At 39.3% G+C, this 15,598-nt stretch overlaps 1 protein-coding gene across 4 annotated transcripts in view; it reads right to left on the bottom strand.

Moving 5' to 3' along the window:
• slka (STE20-like kinase a) overlaps positions 1–15,598 on the bottom strand; it is a 184,721-nt gene that overhangs the window by 96,513 nt on the left and 72,610 nt on the right. For all 4 annotated transcript variants that reach the window (XM_087998814.1, XM_087998811.1, XM_087998812.1 and 1 more), the window contains exon 2: positions 2,824–2,988. In XM_087998814.1, the coding sequence (XP_087854940.1) occupies positions 2,824–2,988 (165 nt within the window). The remainder of the gene's footprint in view (positions 1–2,823; positions 2,989–15,598) is intronic.

The following is a 15,598-nucleotide window of genomic DNA, read 5'->3' as shown; positions in this document are numbered from 1 at the left end:
ATTGGTCAGAGTATTGAGTACAGGAGTTGGGAGGTCATGTTGCGGCTGTACAGGACATTGGTTAGGCCACTATTGGAATATTACGTGCAATTCTGGTTACCTTCCTATCGGAAAGATGTTGTAAAACTTGAAAGGGTTCAGAAAAGAGTTACAAGGATGTTACCAGGGTTGGAGGATTTGAGCTATAGGGAGAGGCTGAACAGGCTGGGGCTGTTTTCCCTGGAGCGTCGGAGGCTGAGGGGTAACCTTATAGAGGTTTATAAAATCATGAGAGGCATGGATAGGATAAATAGACAAAGTCTTTTCCCTGGGATGGGGGAGTGCAGAACTATAGAGCATAGGTTTAGGGTGAGAGGAGAAAGATATAAAAGAGACCTAAGGGGTAACATTTTTACGCAGAGGGTGTTACGTATATAGAATGAACTGCCAGCGGAAGTGGTGGAGGCTAGTACAATTGCAACATTTAAAAGGCATCTGGATGGATATATGAATTGGAAGGGTTTGGAGGGATATGAACCAAGTGCAGGTGGGACTAGATTGGGTTGGGATATCTAGTCGGCATGGACGAGTTCGACCAAAGGGTCTGTTTCCATGCTGTACATTTCTATGACTCTAAAACAGTGATCGATCTGTTTGTGTTCTGAATTCTACATTCCCATCTATCCCAATAACCTTTGCTTCCCTTGCCCATCAAGAATTCATCTATCTCCGACTTAAAAATATTCAATGACCTACTTCCACTACATTCAGAGACAGAAACTTCCAGAGAGCAACAAACCTCAGAAAAAATTCTTGCCTCATCTCTGTCTTAACATGTGACCCCTCATTTTCTAACAGTGTCACCTAGTTCTGGACTGGCCCACAAAGTGAACGGCCTTTCAATACCATTCAGGATGTTATACATTTCAATTAAGTCACTCCTCATGCTTCCAAACTCCAAAACAAGCCTAGACATGTACTATTTCGTCAAAAGACAAACAACATATTCCAGATATTAATAAAGTAAGCCTCCTCTGAAACACCTCCAATACATTTACATCCTTCCTTAAATAACAAGAGCAAAACTGCTCATAGTATTTAAGATGTGATCTTACTAATGCCCTGTATAACTGAAGCACAACATTCTTTCTTTTATGCTCAACTCCTGTTGTAATAAAGGCTATTAGCCTTCATAATCATTTACTGTACCTGCATACTAACACTGAGACTTGTGCACTAGAACATGTAGATTCTGTCATACTTCAGAATTCAGTAGCTGTTCAGTTTTTTTTTTCATTCTTGCTGCCAAAGTGAAAAATTTCACGTTTTCCCACATTACTCATTCAACCTATCTTTGTCACTCTTTTGTTTTCACAATATACTTTCTTATCCACCTGTGTCATCTGCAAATTTGACAACCATTCCTTTGATCTCCTCATCTAAGTCATTGATATAGATTGTAAGATAATGAGGGCCCTGCACAGACCCATGCAGGATCCCACTAGTCATATCATGCCAATCTGAAAAAGACCCAAATACGCATACTTGAACATCATAATTAATTATATCATATGATAGCGAGTCATAGGAAAATAAGATGTAAGAACTGGAGCAGATATTTGGCCCTTCAGGCCAAATGATGTGATTTTTGCCTCATTTCTACTTTCCTGTCTGCCTGCATAACCCTGGACTGCCTTGATTATCAAAAGTAATTTTATAAGTGTCTTATTAGGACAGCTTTATTTTTTATAGAGTTGGAGCCAGATAGTAAGTAGTTAAGAAAAGAGGGGTTGGATTTGTGAATATTGTTGTTTAGTGTTCATTATTAGAGTTAAGAAAATAAAGAACTTTAAATCTGAAGAAAACCTCTTTATCTTTCCAGCAACAGTTGTTGTAAGCTGTGACTCTTAACTGTGGCTCCTATATACCAGTGGAAATATTTGGGGAAAAGACAACTGAAGCAATGTGCTGGCCAGCAGAAGAATCATATAGATCAATACAAGAATGTTAAGGGGACGTTTATAAGGATATTAGAATTTTAATTCAAGTGTTATACCCTAATGTTTTACAATGGTTTACCTGTAACTAGAATCTAACTACTTGTAATAAAGTCATTCTCGTTCAGTAGAGAAACCTGATTTGTGGTTTCTTTCGACCTGAGTCTGAGCATCAGGTAAATGTGGAGTCTTTGCATACTTCTTAAAAATTCCAACTTTTGTGACGACTTCGGGGACAGCAGTCCTCAATTGCATGCTACCCGAGTGAATCATAACATGCATCTCTTAACAATGCAGTGAGAAGAACAGGAAAAATTAGAAACTTAATTTACAATGCACCTTCTGATCAGAGAATCATCACTAACACTGAACTGTCAGTTTAAATTTTATTTCAAAGAAGAAATCGTACTTAAAAATGTAATGGAATAAAGGGCAAACTTTAAATAGGAGACAGTTCAAGTAAAGTTGACATACATTCCCATTAGGAGGGAACACAGTGCAACCAGAGTAATGTGAATGAGCAAGGAAATGGAGATCAATATGAATTAGAAAAAAGGTGCATAATGCCAGATATCAGGTAGATAATACAGAAGAGAATGTGACTAAATACAAAAAGAAATGAAAAGGGAACTAAGACAGGCAAATAGAATATATGAGAAGAAACAGTTAATTTAACATGGAAAAGAATGTAAAAATCTTTTGGAGTATAGTAGTGAGCAAGCTATGCATTCATAGGCAGTGCTCTTTAAATGAGATCTGAAATTAGATCAAAGTTCAAAGTCCCAGAGATAGAAACTAAATGTTTAACATAAATAGCGTTTTTAATAATGGGAGAAATGTCACTTACCCACAGCTTGTTTTCATAGTAAAATGCATCAAGCAGCTTGACAATATGATCATGATCACATGATGCCAGGATATCAATTTCCACAATATAATCTTCCAGCTCTTCCTCACTTTTTGTTTCAATCACCTTTGCTGCAGCAAGAATTCCTGTTTGCTTGTTCTGTGCCTGTGTTTTGAAAGTAATCACATTGTTAGGCAGTTGATGGTATCTATTACATCATGAAAATGTACAATCATGCAAGATTTTAAAGTGGGATGCAAAGACAAAAAAAAAATCATACATAAGTGTATTAGGTACAAACATCTGCAAGATTCTTGTGTGATGCAAAGCAATTTATTTGTTCAGAAAATGAAATTTTAAATTTAGAACATCTTAGGACCAATCTAAGACATGGATTATTAAACTGAAACTGATGGAAGTTAGCAAATAGATCATAGTGAACACATGTTTCAAAAGGGGTCATGTTGATTTACTGTACTGAATTTTTTAAAGTAACAAAAATGTAAATAAGGGTAACGAAGTAGATACAATATATTTGACTTTCAAAGTGTCTGAAAATACTATTTCTAATCAGCCTGTTCAGAGATGTCATTACACACCTCTGGAACAAATGAGACTTGAACATGGGCCTACTGCTTAAAGGTAAGATTACTACCACGGCATGACAAGAACAGTAGGTTACGAGATTAGGAATCACGTTGAAAGTACAAATATGAGGAGACAAGCAAGAAGCATCAGAGATGAGAGTAAACTAGCTAATAGCACCAAGCAGAGAATGGACGTTCAATGCTCTTACTCCAATTAACAAATGGTGGGAAGTGATGTTCCACAAGGACCACATTGGGACCACTATTGCTTACAATTTATGTAACTAATTTGCAATGGGAATCTGGAAAACCACTTCAAAATCTGTAAATGAGATCAAATTAGTGCATGTGTAAAGGACTGTGCCAAAATACAAAATGCCAAGAATTAACCTGCAGAATGGATATGTAACTGACAAATTGTTTGAGCTACTTTACAAGAAAAATAGGAAGTGACATATTGTTTGTGAATAAGAATCTAAATGGGGTAGAGGAACAGAGTGGTCTGGAGGTACAGATACACAACTCAGTACATAAAATGATGAATAATAATTAACCCATTAAAAAAAAAGTACTAAGCTCCATTTTCAGAAAGAGAACTGAAAAGCAGAGGAAGTCACAGTAAACTCAATCAAACCTGGTTAGGACCACACCTAGCACTGTGAACAGTTCTTGTCTATTATAAAACTGATATAAAGCTACTGGAGAAAGTACAAAAAATATTTAATAGATTGAGATCTTTTGCTCATCAGGCAAGGATGAACAGGCTGGAATGCTTTTCTCTACAGAAGGGAAGATTGAGGGGGTGACTTGATACAGAAGTTTTGAAGATTCAGAAATGATTTGACAGGGTTGATGTGGGAAAAAGCTGTTAATTGTAAGCAAGATCAGAACTAGGGGCCATAAATATAAAATAACAGTATAGACAAACATTTGGTTCAAACTTCTGTTTTGCACAATCAAGACTATTTACACAAATTGGCAGCATAAGTGCTGATTATTGATAAGTAGACTTGGTTAAGAGGCCTTGCCAAGGAGAATGTAACAGTTAGATGATGAATGACAATGAACTACCAAGTTTTGTTTGATCCTTCTGACATCAGCTATGTCAAGATCCCTCAGGATCTTACATATTTCCACCAAGTCACCTCTTTCTCTTTAAACTGCAGCACATACAAGTCTATCCAACTTTCCTCATTAGGAAATCTGCCCATTCTAGGTATTTTTGTCTCTAACCATTCTAGGTATTAGTCTGTAAACCTTCTCTGAACTGCTTTCAATACATCTGCACCATTCCCTAAGTGGGAAGGCAAATACTGTACATAGTACCAAAAAAGAGGAAATGCTGGAAGATCTCAGCAAGTCTTGCATCATCTGCAAGGAGAGAAAAGAGCTGACGTTTCGAGTCTAAGTGACCCTTTGTCAAAGCTTTGACAAAGGGTCAGTTAGACTCGAAACGTCAGCTCTTTTCTCTCCTTACAGATGCTGCAAGACTTGCTGAGATTTTCCAGCATTTTCTCTTTTTTGGTTTCAGATTCCAGCATCCGCAGTAATTTGCTTTTACACTGTATATAATACTTTAAATGTAGTTTTACTGATGCCCCATATAACTGAAGCATAACGCCCCTACTTTTGTATTTAAAAAGTCTGTTAGTATTCCCTACCCATATAATAACCTTTGCAATCCATGCACCAGGACACCCGCAATCTCTTACCATTTAGAATTTTAAAAAATTCTTCCTGCCAAAATGGACAGTTACCCACTTTCCTACATTATACACCACTTCCAAATCCTTGGCCATTCACTTAGCCCACCTATATCCCATTGTAGCCCCATGTTGTCTTTACAACTTGGTTTCCTATCTATAACTTTGTGACATCAGCAAATTTAACATCCATACCAATGGTCCCTTCCTCCAAGTTATAAATGATCAAAAGTTGAGGACACAGCACAGATCTCTGTGGTGCATCATTCACTGCAGCTTGCCAACCTAAACAAAAATCACCAACTTAACACAAATATCTCATTAGCAATTTATTTTTAGAACCTAGGATGATGTCCATCAGGTCTCAGGGACAGCCCATAGCTCCAACAACTGCTCACAGCCCACAGCACTATTTCCCCAATAACTAAGCACTGGGCATCCCAATTTTGTAGTGATCTTTGATTTCCTTGAGTTCTTACTTCCTTTGCTTTTCCTGATTTACAGCGATTTCTTCTGACATCGAGCCGTTCAGACTTGTTCCCAAGGTCCATGATAAAAGTGGGCAAAGTCCTCAACAGAGAATCAGTCTATGCTGTAAATACCACACTGACACTGCAGACTGAGGATGAACTGCAGTCGCAAAAATAAAGATTCTCTCATGACTGAAAAAATTGTTTTATTTGATCATCAGCATCAGGAAGAGAAATGTCATGGTCCAAGACATTGCTACACCATCTATCAGCAATGACAATATTACTCTGCGGGTTGTTAATAACTTCTCATTTTTGGGCTTCACAATCACCAACCTGTCACCTGATGCTAAAATTAACAAACACATTGAAAAAGTTTCAACTGTTACGCTCTAACTGAGTAATGGTGTGTGGAACAGCAGCCACATGACTGAGAATACTAAACTGTGAGCTTACCAAAGCTGTGTCTGCAGTATACTCCCCCATCGTAGTGAGTCCTGGACAGCATATATTAGTCAGATGAAAAGTTTTGCTGTCTCAGATATATTGTCAGAATTTCTTGACAAAACAAAGTCATTAACTCGGAGTTCCTGCAGAATGCACTCGACTGCTATGCCACTGAAATCTGCTCTGCCTTGGACACGTTCATTGGATGCTTGATGGCATCCCAATTCTGTACAGTGATCTGGCCACTGGGTCATGACCTCCCATTCATCTACTGCAAGGACAACTGAAAGTAAGACATGAAACTGGTAGATACTGCCACTGACCAATAGGAGTAGTCACCATTGTAACCTCTAAAGGCTGATTGTTTGGACAGGCACTGAAAGAGGTGAGTAAAAATGTAGTTCAGCTGGCCATAGAAGATGATCCAGTGAAAAACGAATTGTGGTCCTTCTCAGTATACTGCTTTCTTCTACAAAAGCACCAGAGACTCAAGATGGGGTTCCTAAGCCATGCCAGGTGATGCTAATGTAGTACCAGTAGATGATACTACTGGACAAGTCAAATTCTAGAATAAAATCAGGTTTAGTAAGTCATATGATGTTTTAAATTTAGTTAACCGGTAGTCAGCCACCAGAACAGTCACATGAGAATGTAGAGCTTCTTGAACGTAAATTTACTAGGCAGAAGAAATAAAAGATAAGTTAATTGTAGAATATTGTTCGAACAATATTAATACATACAGCAAAACAAAGTTTCAATCTGCTTCATAACACTGTCCCTTGCAAAAACTCAAATCCAGAGAAATTACCATTCCATATCAAATCTTTGAGTTCTGTTTAATTGAATCTCCCCACTTTCAGCTGTGTGAACTGTGGAAACTTCTTATTTGAACACTTGTAAAACTGAAAACAAACATTCACAGCTTTTTGTACCCTGCAGATTTTTAACCAAATGCTCCTGGTTTGGAAGTATCATAAATTCAACTTTCCAACCAAAGTAACTTATTCCCCAGATTGCTCTGAAAATTCCTTGCTGGGAGAAAAACTGTACTTGTTTCTTACCTCAGACAAGTCTCTCACAAACTGCCCTAAAAACGTTCAATCTCTGAGTTTTCTAAACTCAAACCAATCTTTAATTATTGTGAAGTGAAAACAATGTCATGGCCTTCAATGTTTCTTCTACTTGTCACAAAACTCAGTATTAACATCTTATTCCATTAAGACAATTAAAGGTTAATTCCATTGGCAATTCCATTAATGGTTTGTGTCAGCTGTTCTTTGATGCACAGTGGATTAGGTCACTGTTCCAGGATGATTGTCTGACCTAAAAAACACTCTTCACAAAAGTAACCAATGTCCGTGTACCACAATTTTAAATCTAAACTTCATAAATGATATTAATATATATAAATCTCACAACTGTCATCACACTACAAACAACTCCTCATCATGACGCAAACCAGCATCTTATGAGATGGAAGGCTGTCAAACAAGACTGATTTTGTGGCTTAGTAGGTATCACTTCCACCTCTGAATTAGCAGGTTTCAGGCTCATGTTCCAGTTCAATACTCTCAAAAATGCGCTGTTTTAGCTGAGATGTTAAAGGAAGTTCCATTTGCCCTCTCAGGTCAAAGTGAAAGATTGCATGCAGCTATATTGAAAAGCATGGCATTTAACTCCTGTGGCCTGGATCCAATATTTATTATCGGGATCAATGGTGCTGGAAGAGCACAGCAGTTCAGGTAGCATCCGAGGAGCTTCAGCAAATCGACGTTTCGGGCAAAAGCCCTTCATCAGGAAAACGTCGATTTTGCTGAAGCTCCTAGGATGCTGCCTGAACTGCTGTGCTCTTCCAGCACCAATGATCCAGAATCTGGTTTCCAGCATCTGCAGTCATTGTTTTTACCTTTCCAATATTTATTACTCAATTAACATCACGAAAATAATTGTGTTTTGTGCTGCTAAGATGACTTTTCTTCTGAACTTAATCTAGGAATGGTCCCTTACCATCCAGTGCTGTGCAGGGCATAGAAGTTCAACTTTGTAAAAAACTCATCACTTAAGTCGCATACATTCTTGGAAACCATGTTTGAATTTGCTATTCCAAAACAACTTTCTGACGTTTCTGACAAAGTCACCTCCACATAAAATCAATTTTGCTTCAATTTAGAATCCAAATGTCCAAATAATAACAATACTACAAACCTGCATTGGAGGAAGTAATAAGTGAAAGTTTTTCATATTTTTCTCTCATTTCTGAAGGCTGTCCTCAAACAGATCGCAGGGAAATCTCATGGTCGCACACATTTCCATCCCAAATCAAATTTCTAGATTTTTTCCACATTTCTTGATTTACTGAGATATTCTTTTGCTGTACTTTAATAAAGAAGTTTTGTAGAGTAACCTTAAATACCTTTGCAATGTAAACAGAAAGTACTGGAGAAGTACTTTGGTTCCAAGGCAAGTCATATTGGACTTCAAATATAAACTGATTTTCTAAGAAAAAAAAATACATATTGGACATGAAATGTTAATTCTAATTCTCTTTACATAGATGGTGCTGGGTCAAAAAGTGTGGCGCTGGAAAAGCACAGCAGGTCAGGCAGCATCCAAGGAGCAGGAGAGTTGATATTTTGAACATATGCTCTTCATCAGTATGCTGAATCAGGATGTATCCTGATGAAGAGCTTACGCTCAAAATGTTGACTCTCCTGCTCCTTGGATGCTGCCTGACCTGCTGTGCTTTTCCACTGAATTACATTTTGACTCTGATCTTTAGCATTTGCAGCCCTCTCTTTCTCCTCATACATGCTGCTGGACCTATTAAGTTTCTCCATCATTTATGTTTTTCCATTTCAGATCTTCAGTACTGTCATTGAGTTTGGAGAGATATGGGCCTGTTGCTGGCAGGTGGGACAAGTTTGGGTTGGGATATCTGGTCGGCATGGACAGGTTGGACCAAAGGGTCTGTTTCCATGCTGCACATCTCTATGACTCTACTTAATTTTTACTTTGACGTCATATTCTTTAGGTAACTGGCATTGATTTTCCGAAGTTAAGGCAAAAGGTTCTCTTGACCTCCCTGGGGACTCAGCAAAAGTCATGATTTGACGGGTCCATTGGAATTCACCAATGGTTGGGGAGGGGGGTTTTCCAGTAATGAGTCAATATTTGCAGTTGCTATCTATGAATATATACGTATTCATTGATAGTCTCAGGAAGTGAGAGTAATTTTAAGGGTGGCTAGAATGATGATACCATTTGCAGTGTGTTTCTGGGTTCCAAGTATGATAGTACTCACATATGGGGGTTCCATTTCCACACTCAAAATTTCTGAAACCCTGATAACAAGTACATCAAGGGTGTCATAATTTTTACAGCAAGCACCAGGACATCTTTTAAAATTGACTGTATGGGTGTAAGCATCAGTGGTAAGCCCAATATTTAATGCCCATCTCTAAATGCCCTCGAGAAGGTCACCTTTTTACATAAAAACAAACGTAGTAGGAAACTCAGCCCCTTGAGCCTGCTCCATCATTCAATAGGATCACAGCTGATCTCATCTCAGCCTCCAATTCCACTGTCCTGCCCACTCATTGTAACCTTCAACCATGTACTAATTAAAAATCTGTCTATCTCCTCTTTAAATTTACTCAACGTCCTGCCATGCACTGCACTCTGAAGTAGCGATTCCATAGATTCATGACACTTTGAGAGAAGTAATTTCTCCTCATCTCTGCCTCAAGTCTTTTTTAATTCACTCTTGGGATGTGGGTGTCATTGGCTGGCTAGCATTTATTACCCATCCCCAGCTACATTTGAGAGAGAAGGTGGTGAGCTGCCTTCTTGAAATATTGCAGTCCAGATGCTATAGATTGACCCTTAGGTAAGGAATTCCAGGATTTTGACCCAGCGACAGTGAAGGAATATGATATATTTCCAAGTCAGGATGTGAGTGGCTTGAAAGGGAACTTGTAGCTGGTGACGTTCCTATGTATCTGCTGCCCTTGTTCTTGTAGGTGGAAGTAGTTGACTGCTTGAAAGGAGCAATTTAAGGATCTTTGGTGAATTTCTGCAGCGTATCTTGTAGATAGCGCACACTACTGCTACTGACCATCGGTGGAGGAGGGTGTTGGTGCTTGTGGATGATGTGTCAATCAAATGGGCTTTGTCCTGAATAGTGTCAAATGTGTTGAGTGTTGTTGGAGCTGCACCCATTCAGGCAAGTGGACAGTATTCTATCACACTCTTGATTTATGCCCTATCGATCTGCTACCCCTTATCCTAAAACTATGACCTCTCATTCTAGAGTGTCTCACAGGAAATATCCTCTCTATATCTACTTTGTCAATTTCCTGTAGCATTTTATATACCGCAATTAGATCACCTCTCATTCTTCTAAATTCTGCAGAGTATAGACTTAAACTGCTCAATCTGTCTTTCTAAGCCCAATCTTTCATCTGTTCTTATTCTTTAACTATTGCAGTCCATCTGGTACACCAACACAACCATCCAAGATTTTAAGCCAATAGTATAGGAGCAGTGAAATTGTTCTAAGTCAGAACTCTGAAGCTTAGTGGAGATATTCACTTTGGCATCCCAAGTGTCTGCTGCCCTTGTCCTTCTGTAGTAGAGGCTATGGAGCTGAAAGGAGCCTCGATGAGTTGCGATTGTGAAACTTATATACTGTGTATTTTGGGGTCACCAAGCACTAGTAATGGAAGAAATAAACATTTAAGGTGGTGGATGGTCCTGAGCAAGCTCTTTACATCATCCTATATTGGTATTCAGTTTCTTGAGTCTTGTTGAACAGGCAAGTGAAGAGTATTGCATTACAATCCTGATCTGTGCCTAGTATATGGTGGACAATGTTTGAAGAGCTAGGTGGTGAACTACTCACAGCTAAATTTCCTGTCTCTGACCTCCTCTTGCACCTGTAGTATTTACATAGCTGGTCCAGTTCACCCCCTGGCTCAAAGGCAGCACCCTGACACATTGCTGAATCCCCTACAGTCAATGATAGTGCCCTAGAAGGCCAAAAGAGGAGGATTAAATGTTGTCCTGCTGGAAATGGTTACTGTCTGGCATTGTGGGATGCAAAAGTTATTTGCCACTTAACACCACAAACATGAATGTAGTCAGGGCTTGCTGCATCTAAGCTTACCTTACTTATACAACCGAAGAATTGCTAATGGTACTGATTTGTGATGGAAGAATATTATTGATGAAGCAGGTGAAGTTAGCTGGACCCAGGATAATACCCTGTGAAATGCCTGCAGCAATACCCTAGGACTGAAACGAGTGACCCCAATAAACATGTTCTTTGTGCTTGGTATGGCTCCAAGCAGTAGACAGTTTTCTATCTAATTACCACCAATTCCAATTTTAATAAGGAACCTTGATAATACACACCATCAAATACTGCTTTGATGTTAAAAGCAGGCATTCTCAATTCACCTCTTGGATTTAATCAATTATCTCAGCCATAATGAAGCCAGGAGCCAAGTAGCCCTGGCAGAACTCAAAATGAACATCAGTGAGCAGGTTACTGCTGAGTTCCACTTAATAGCACTGACAATGACATCTTCTGTCATTTTGCTTATAATTGAGAACAGACCACTGGGATAGTGATGCTGGAGTCCATCAAAAGCAGACCGAGATAGACCATCCATTCGGTGTTTCTTATGAAGATGGTTGCAAATGCTTCAATTTTTTTTAAAAATCACTGATGTGTTGGGTTTGCCCATCACTGACGACAATTTGTGAACCATTTCCTCCTATTCTTAATTGCCCACCACTATTTCAAGACTGGGTGTGGCAGGACAGCAGAGTTTTGATCTGATCCTCATGTTATGGATTTAGCTCAGCCACATATTGCACCCACTGTGAGCATGTAGATTGCACTATAGCTTTATCAAGTTGCCACCTCAAAGTATGACAACATTTACAGGAAGCTCCTGGGAGTGTGACATTTGCAGAGGTTCACTAGGATTGCCATTTTTCGCAACCTGTACCCGTAACTCATGAGTGCACCAAACCTCTTATGAGCTTTAGTTTTTAAGACCAGAATACATTACCAATTGTAAGAGATTCTTCCTGTGAAAAGGTGAGTCAAAAATAAGTTTGAAAGCACAGTTGTGGATAACAATAGTACATCTGAGTCTGGGTCACCACTCACAGAAAATGTGTGTTTTAAGCAAGGTTACTGAAAAAAGAGGGAATTTTTAATGAGTGGTCTATTATCGCCAGAGTAAATACATGGGCACAGGATCAAATGGGAAGGAAACTGACTAAAAAAAACTTTTCACTCTGTTTTTGACCTTTCAGTCACTGCTATCATGGTTGAACTGGGTCTCAATTTCAATCATATTTTGCTGCTGACCATCATGCATTATTAGGGAACAGGTTCCTCTTATTGCAGAAAGGAACATACTTCATTTCTTCTCAGGTCAACAAGTGATTTCATAACATCAAATTTAATTTCAGTACTTTTTTTCATATGCAGCAGCAAGGAAGGATCCTGGCAATTCTCAATATTTAAGATATTGAGAAATTTGCCAAAATAATTCTTCCATTAAGTACTGCCTCACAGCGCCAGAGACTCAGGTTCAATTCCCGCCTCAGATGACTGACTGTGTGGAGTTTGCACATTCTCCCAATGTCTGCATGGGTTTCCTCCGGGTGCTCCAGTTTCCTCCCACAGTCCAAAAATGTGCAGGTTAGGTGAATTTGCCTTGCTAAATTGCCCGTAGTGTTAGGTGAAGGGGTAAATGTAGGGGAATGGGTCTGGGTGGGTTGCGCTTTGGCGGGTCGGTGTGGACTTGTTGGGCCGAAGGGTCTGTTTCCACACTAAGTAATCTAATCTAATCTAATCTCAGAGTGGATAAACAGCTGGGTGTGCATTTAATTAAGATCAGATAGCCTTCTGCACTTACTCTCCAGAGAACATTTACACATGCACATAGGCAGAAGCTTAAATCATTAATGAGCGCATTCAATAACAAAACTCAATGAGAAAAAGCCAGTACAAGCAGAAACAGTATACCAATGTAACAGGTATATAACTAGACCTATGCCTGAAAGGATAACCATTAGTCCAACTTCCTCAATACAACTCAGAAACGCAGAAAGAGGAGGAGTAGGTCATTCAATATGATCACTGCTTATCATCCTACTCAGTCCCCTGACCCACTTTCACCCCATACCTTTTGAACCCTTTAACCTGAAGTAGGGTATCTAATTCCGTCTTGAAAATAGTCAATGTTTTGGTCTCAACTGTGGCAGAGAATTCCATAGGTTCACCACTCTCTGCATGATGAAATTTCTCCTCATCTCAGTTTCAATGGCCTCTAACCTAAATAGTCTTCAACAACATCCTTGCTGCATTTACCCTGTTTAGTGCTGTTAAAACTTTAAGGTTTCCAGAAGATCCCTACCCCCCCAACTCATGCCCACACCCCCACCCTATTTTTCTGAACTGCAGTGAATATTGTTCCAACCAATCCAGTCTGTGATCATACATGTGTCATGCCACCCCAGGCTGAGAGAGAATTCATGCATTTCACACTATGTATTCAATTTCAGATATTGATACAACCTAAAAGTACAATAGACAGCTACTTGAAAACTAAGATGCCTGTGTATTTCATACTTACAGTCTCGTATAAAGCTAAAAAAACTGAAATTGCACACTGTGAATTGAAAGTAGGAGAAATTTTAACACAGAAGTTGTTGTGGTTCTGTTCGCCGAGCTGGGAATTTGTGTTGCAGACGTTTCGTCCCCTGTCTTGGTGACATCCTCAGTGCTTGGGAGCCTCCTGTGAAGCGCTTCTGTGATCTTTCCTCCGACATTTGTAGTGGTTTGAATCTGCCGCTTCTGGTTGTCAATTCCAGCTGCCCGCTGCAGTGGTCGGTATATTGGGTCCAGGTCGATGTGCTTATTGATTGAATCTGTGGATGAGTGCCATGCCTCTAGGAATTCCCTGGCTGTTCTCTGTTTGGCTTGTCCTATAATAGTAGTGTTGTCCCAGTCGAATTCATGTTGTTTGTCATCTGCATGTGTGGCGACTAAGGATAGCTGGTCGTGTCATTTCGTGGCTAGTTGGTGTTCATGGATGCGGATCGTTAGCTGTCTTCCTGTTTGTACTTAGGACTTTTAATACAGAAGTCACTAGGCTGAATGATAATTCAGGTATTATGGCAAGCACACGCCCTTACCCTACTTGGAAGCTCTTTCCTGTTTTTCTGGAATCTCTGCTGCTTCTCCTTTCTGGTCATATGCCAGCCTAATGGATTGAATTCTGCTCCCCTTCTCCCAGCTCTTGGTTGCCCAGTCCAATGGGATGCTGGCAAAAGTAGTTTTACGAGCAGCTAGATGGTAGGGACAGAGGCAATAGCTAGGGAGTCGTATCAACATGGCTTTCCAACCCAGTCATATTGCCAGTGTTTTCCTATTTGAATGGGTAATTACCCAATTCTCACCAATTTTCACATGCTACTGGCAATGTATTTCAGCCAAAGCCAAAACTTCAGTACATAGGGAAGGATTTGTCAGCAGCAGATGATGCTTCTATATTCCCAGTTCTGATTCTCATTCTGAGAATGCCCTTGCGTTTTCCTTGCTGCCTCAGCACCCTGCTGTAGTATTGCTGAAGTTCCAGAGTTGACAGACGTCTAATCGGGTCAGCAAGTTGTCTTGCCCACTGTCCTTAACGCCATCGCCCTTGACAGCCAGGTTCAAGTTATCAACTCCTGGCAATATTATCCAAATGTACTTGCAACCCAAAAACCATACAAATAAAAGCTCCAGAGCAAATCTCATCCCATAGTTATAAATGCCTCTCCAGCTACAGATCACTCTCCTCTTCCACTCCAATCAGTTTCCTGGCTGTGAACATTAGTTGAACAACACTTTTCCCTAAAACAATTTCTGGAAGCCTTATAAATCGGCAATTTTATTTCTTTAGAGTTATCTGAGGAACAAAAAGGTTATCTTAACTGGGAACATATGTGATACTGCCTCCTAACTAAAATTCATGCTGGACCTTGACTTTAGTAGGTGATACAATTTCATTCAAACAGTGATGATTGCTTCTGAAGCAGGGCTTCAAAGTATAGTAATTGAAAATAGCTTCAGCATTGGATGTTGTATTGGGAAACTCATCACCCACTCTAATGCTTATGATCAGGATTTTCCAGTTCAGATCTTCTTGTGGGTCCAATATTTATTTTAAAATGGTTTAGCACCACTTCAGTTACATTGTTTCCATAATTATCTTATTTCTTAACCATTTATTAAAAACTTGCAGGTGTTCTAAGCACAAGTCCTACATTTCAGTTGCTCAATTCAAACTCTGAAAAATATGCACTTAATCCAGAGCCCTCATGGATTAGTCTGTGTGCTTCTGAAAATTCTATCAGAATCTGCTGTAACACCTTCCTCTGTTGCCCTGGACCTGACAGCAAATTTAGTATCAAACTACTGCTCAACAAATTAAATACAACATAAACAGAAATATATACCAATAAAACAATGCAACACTGCAATTTTTCAACCACACCCATTTAA

This window comes from Chiloscyllium plagiosum, unplaced genomic scaffold (genome assembly GCF_037043375.1).
Source record: "Chiloscyllium plagiosum isolate Xiang-an unplaced genomic scaffold, Cpla_swu_hap1 HiC_scaffold_22, whole genome shotgun sequence".
Lineage (NCBI taxonomy): Eukaryota > Metazoa > Chordata > Chondrichthyes > Orectolobiformes > Hemiscylliidae > Chiloscyllium > Chiloscyllium plagiosum.
Note: the sequence above shows the minus strand (reverse complement) of the source record. Positions and strands in the feature narration are given on the sequence as shown.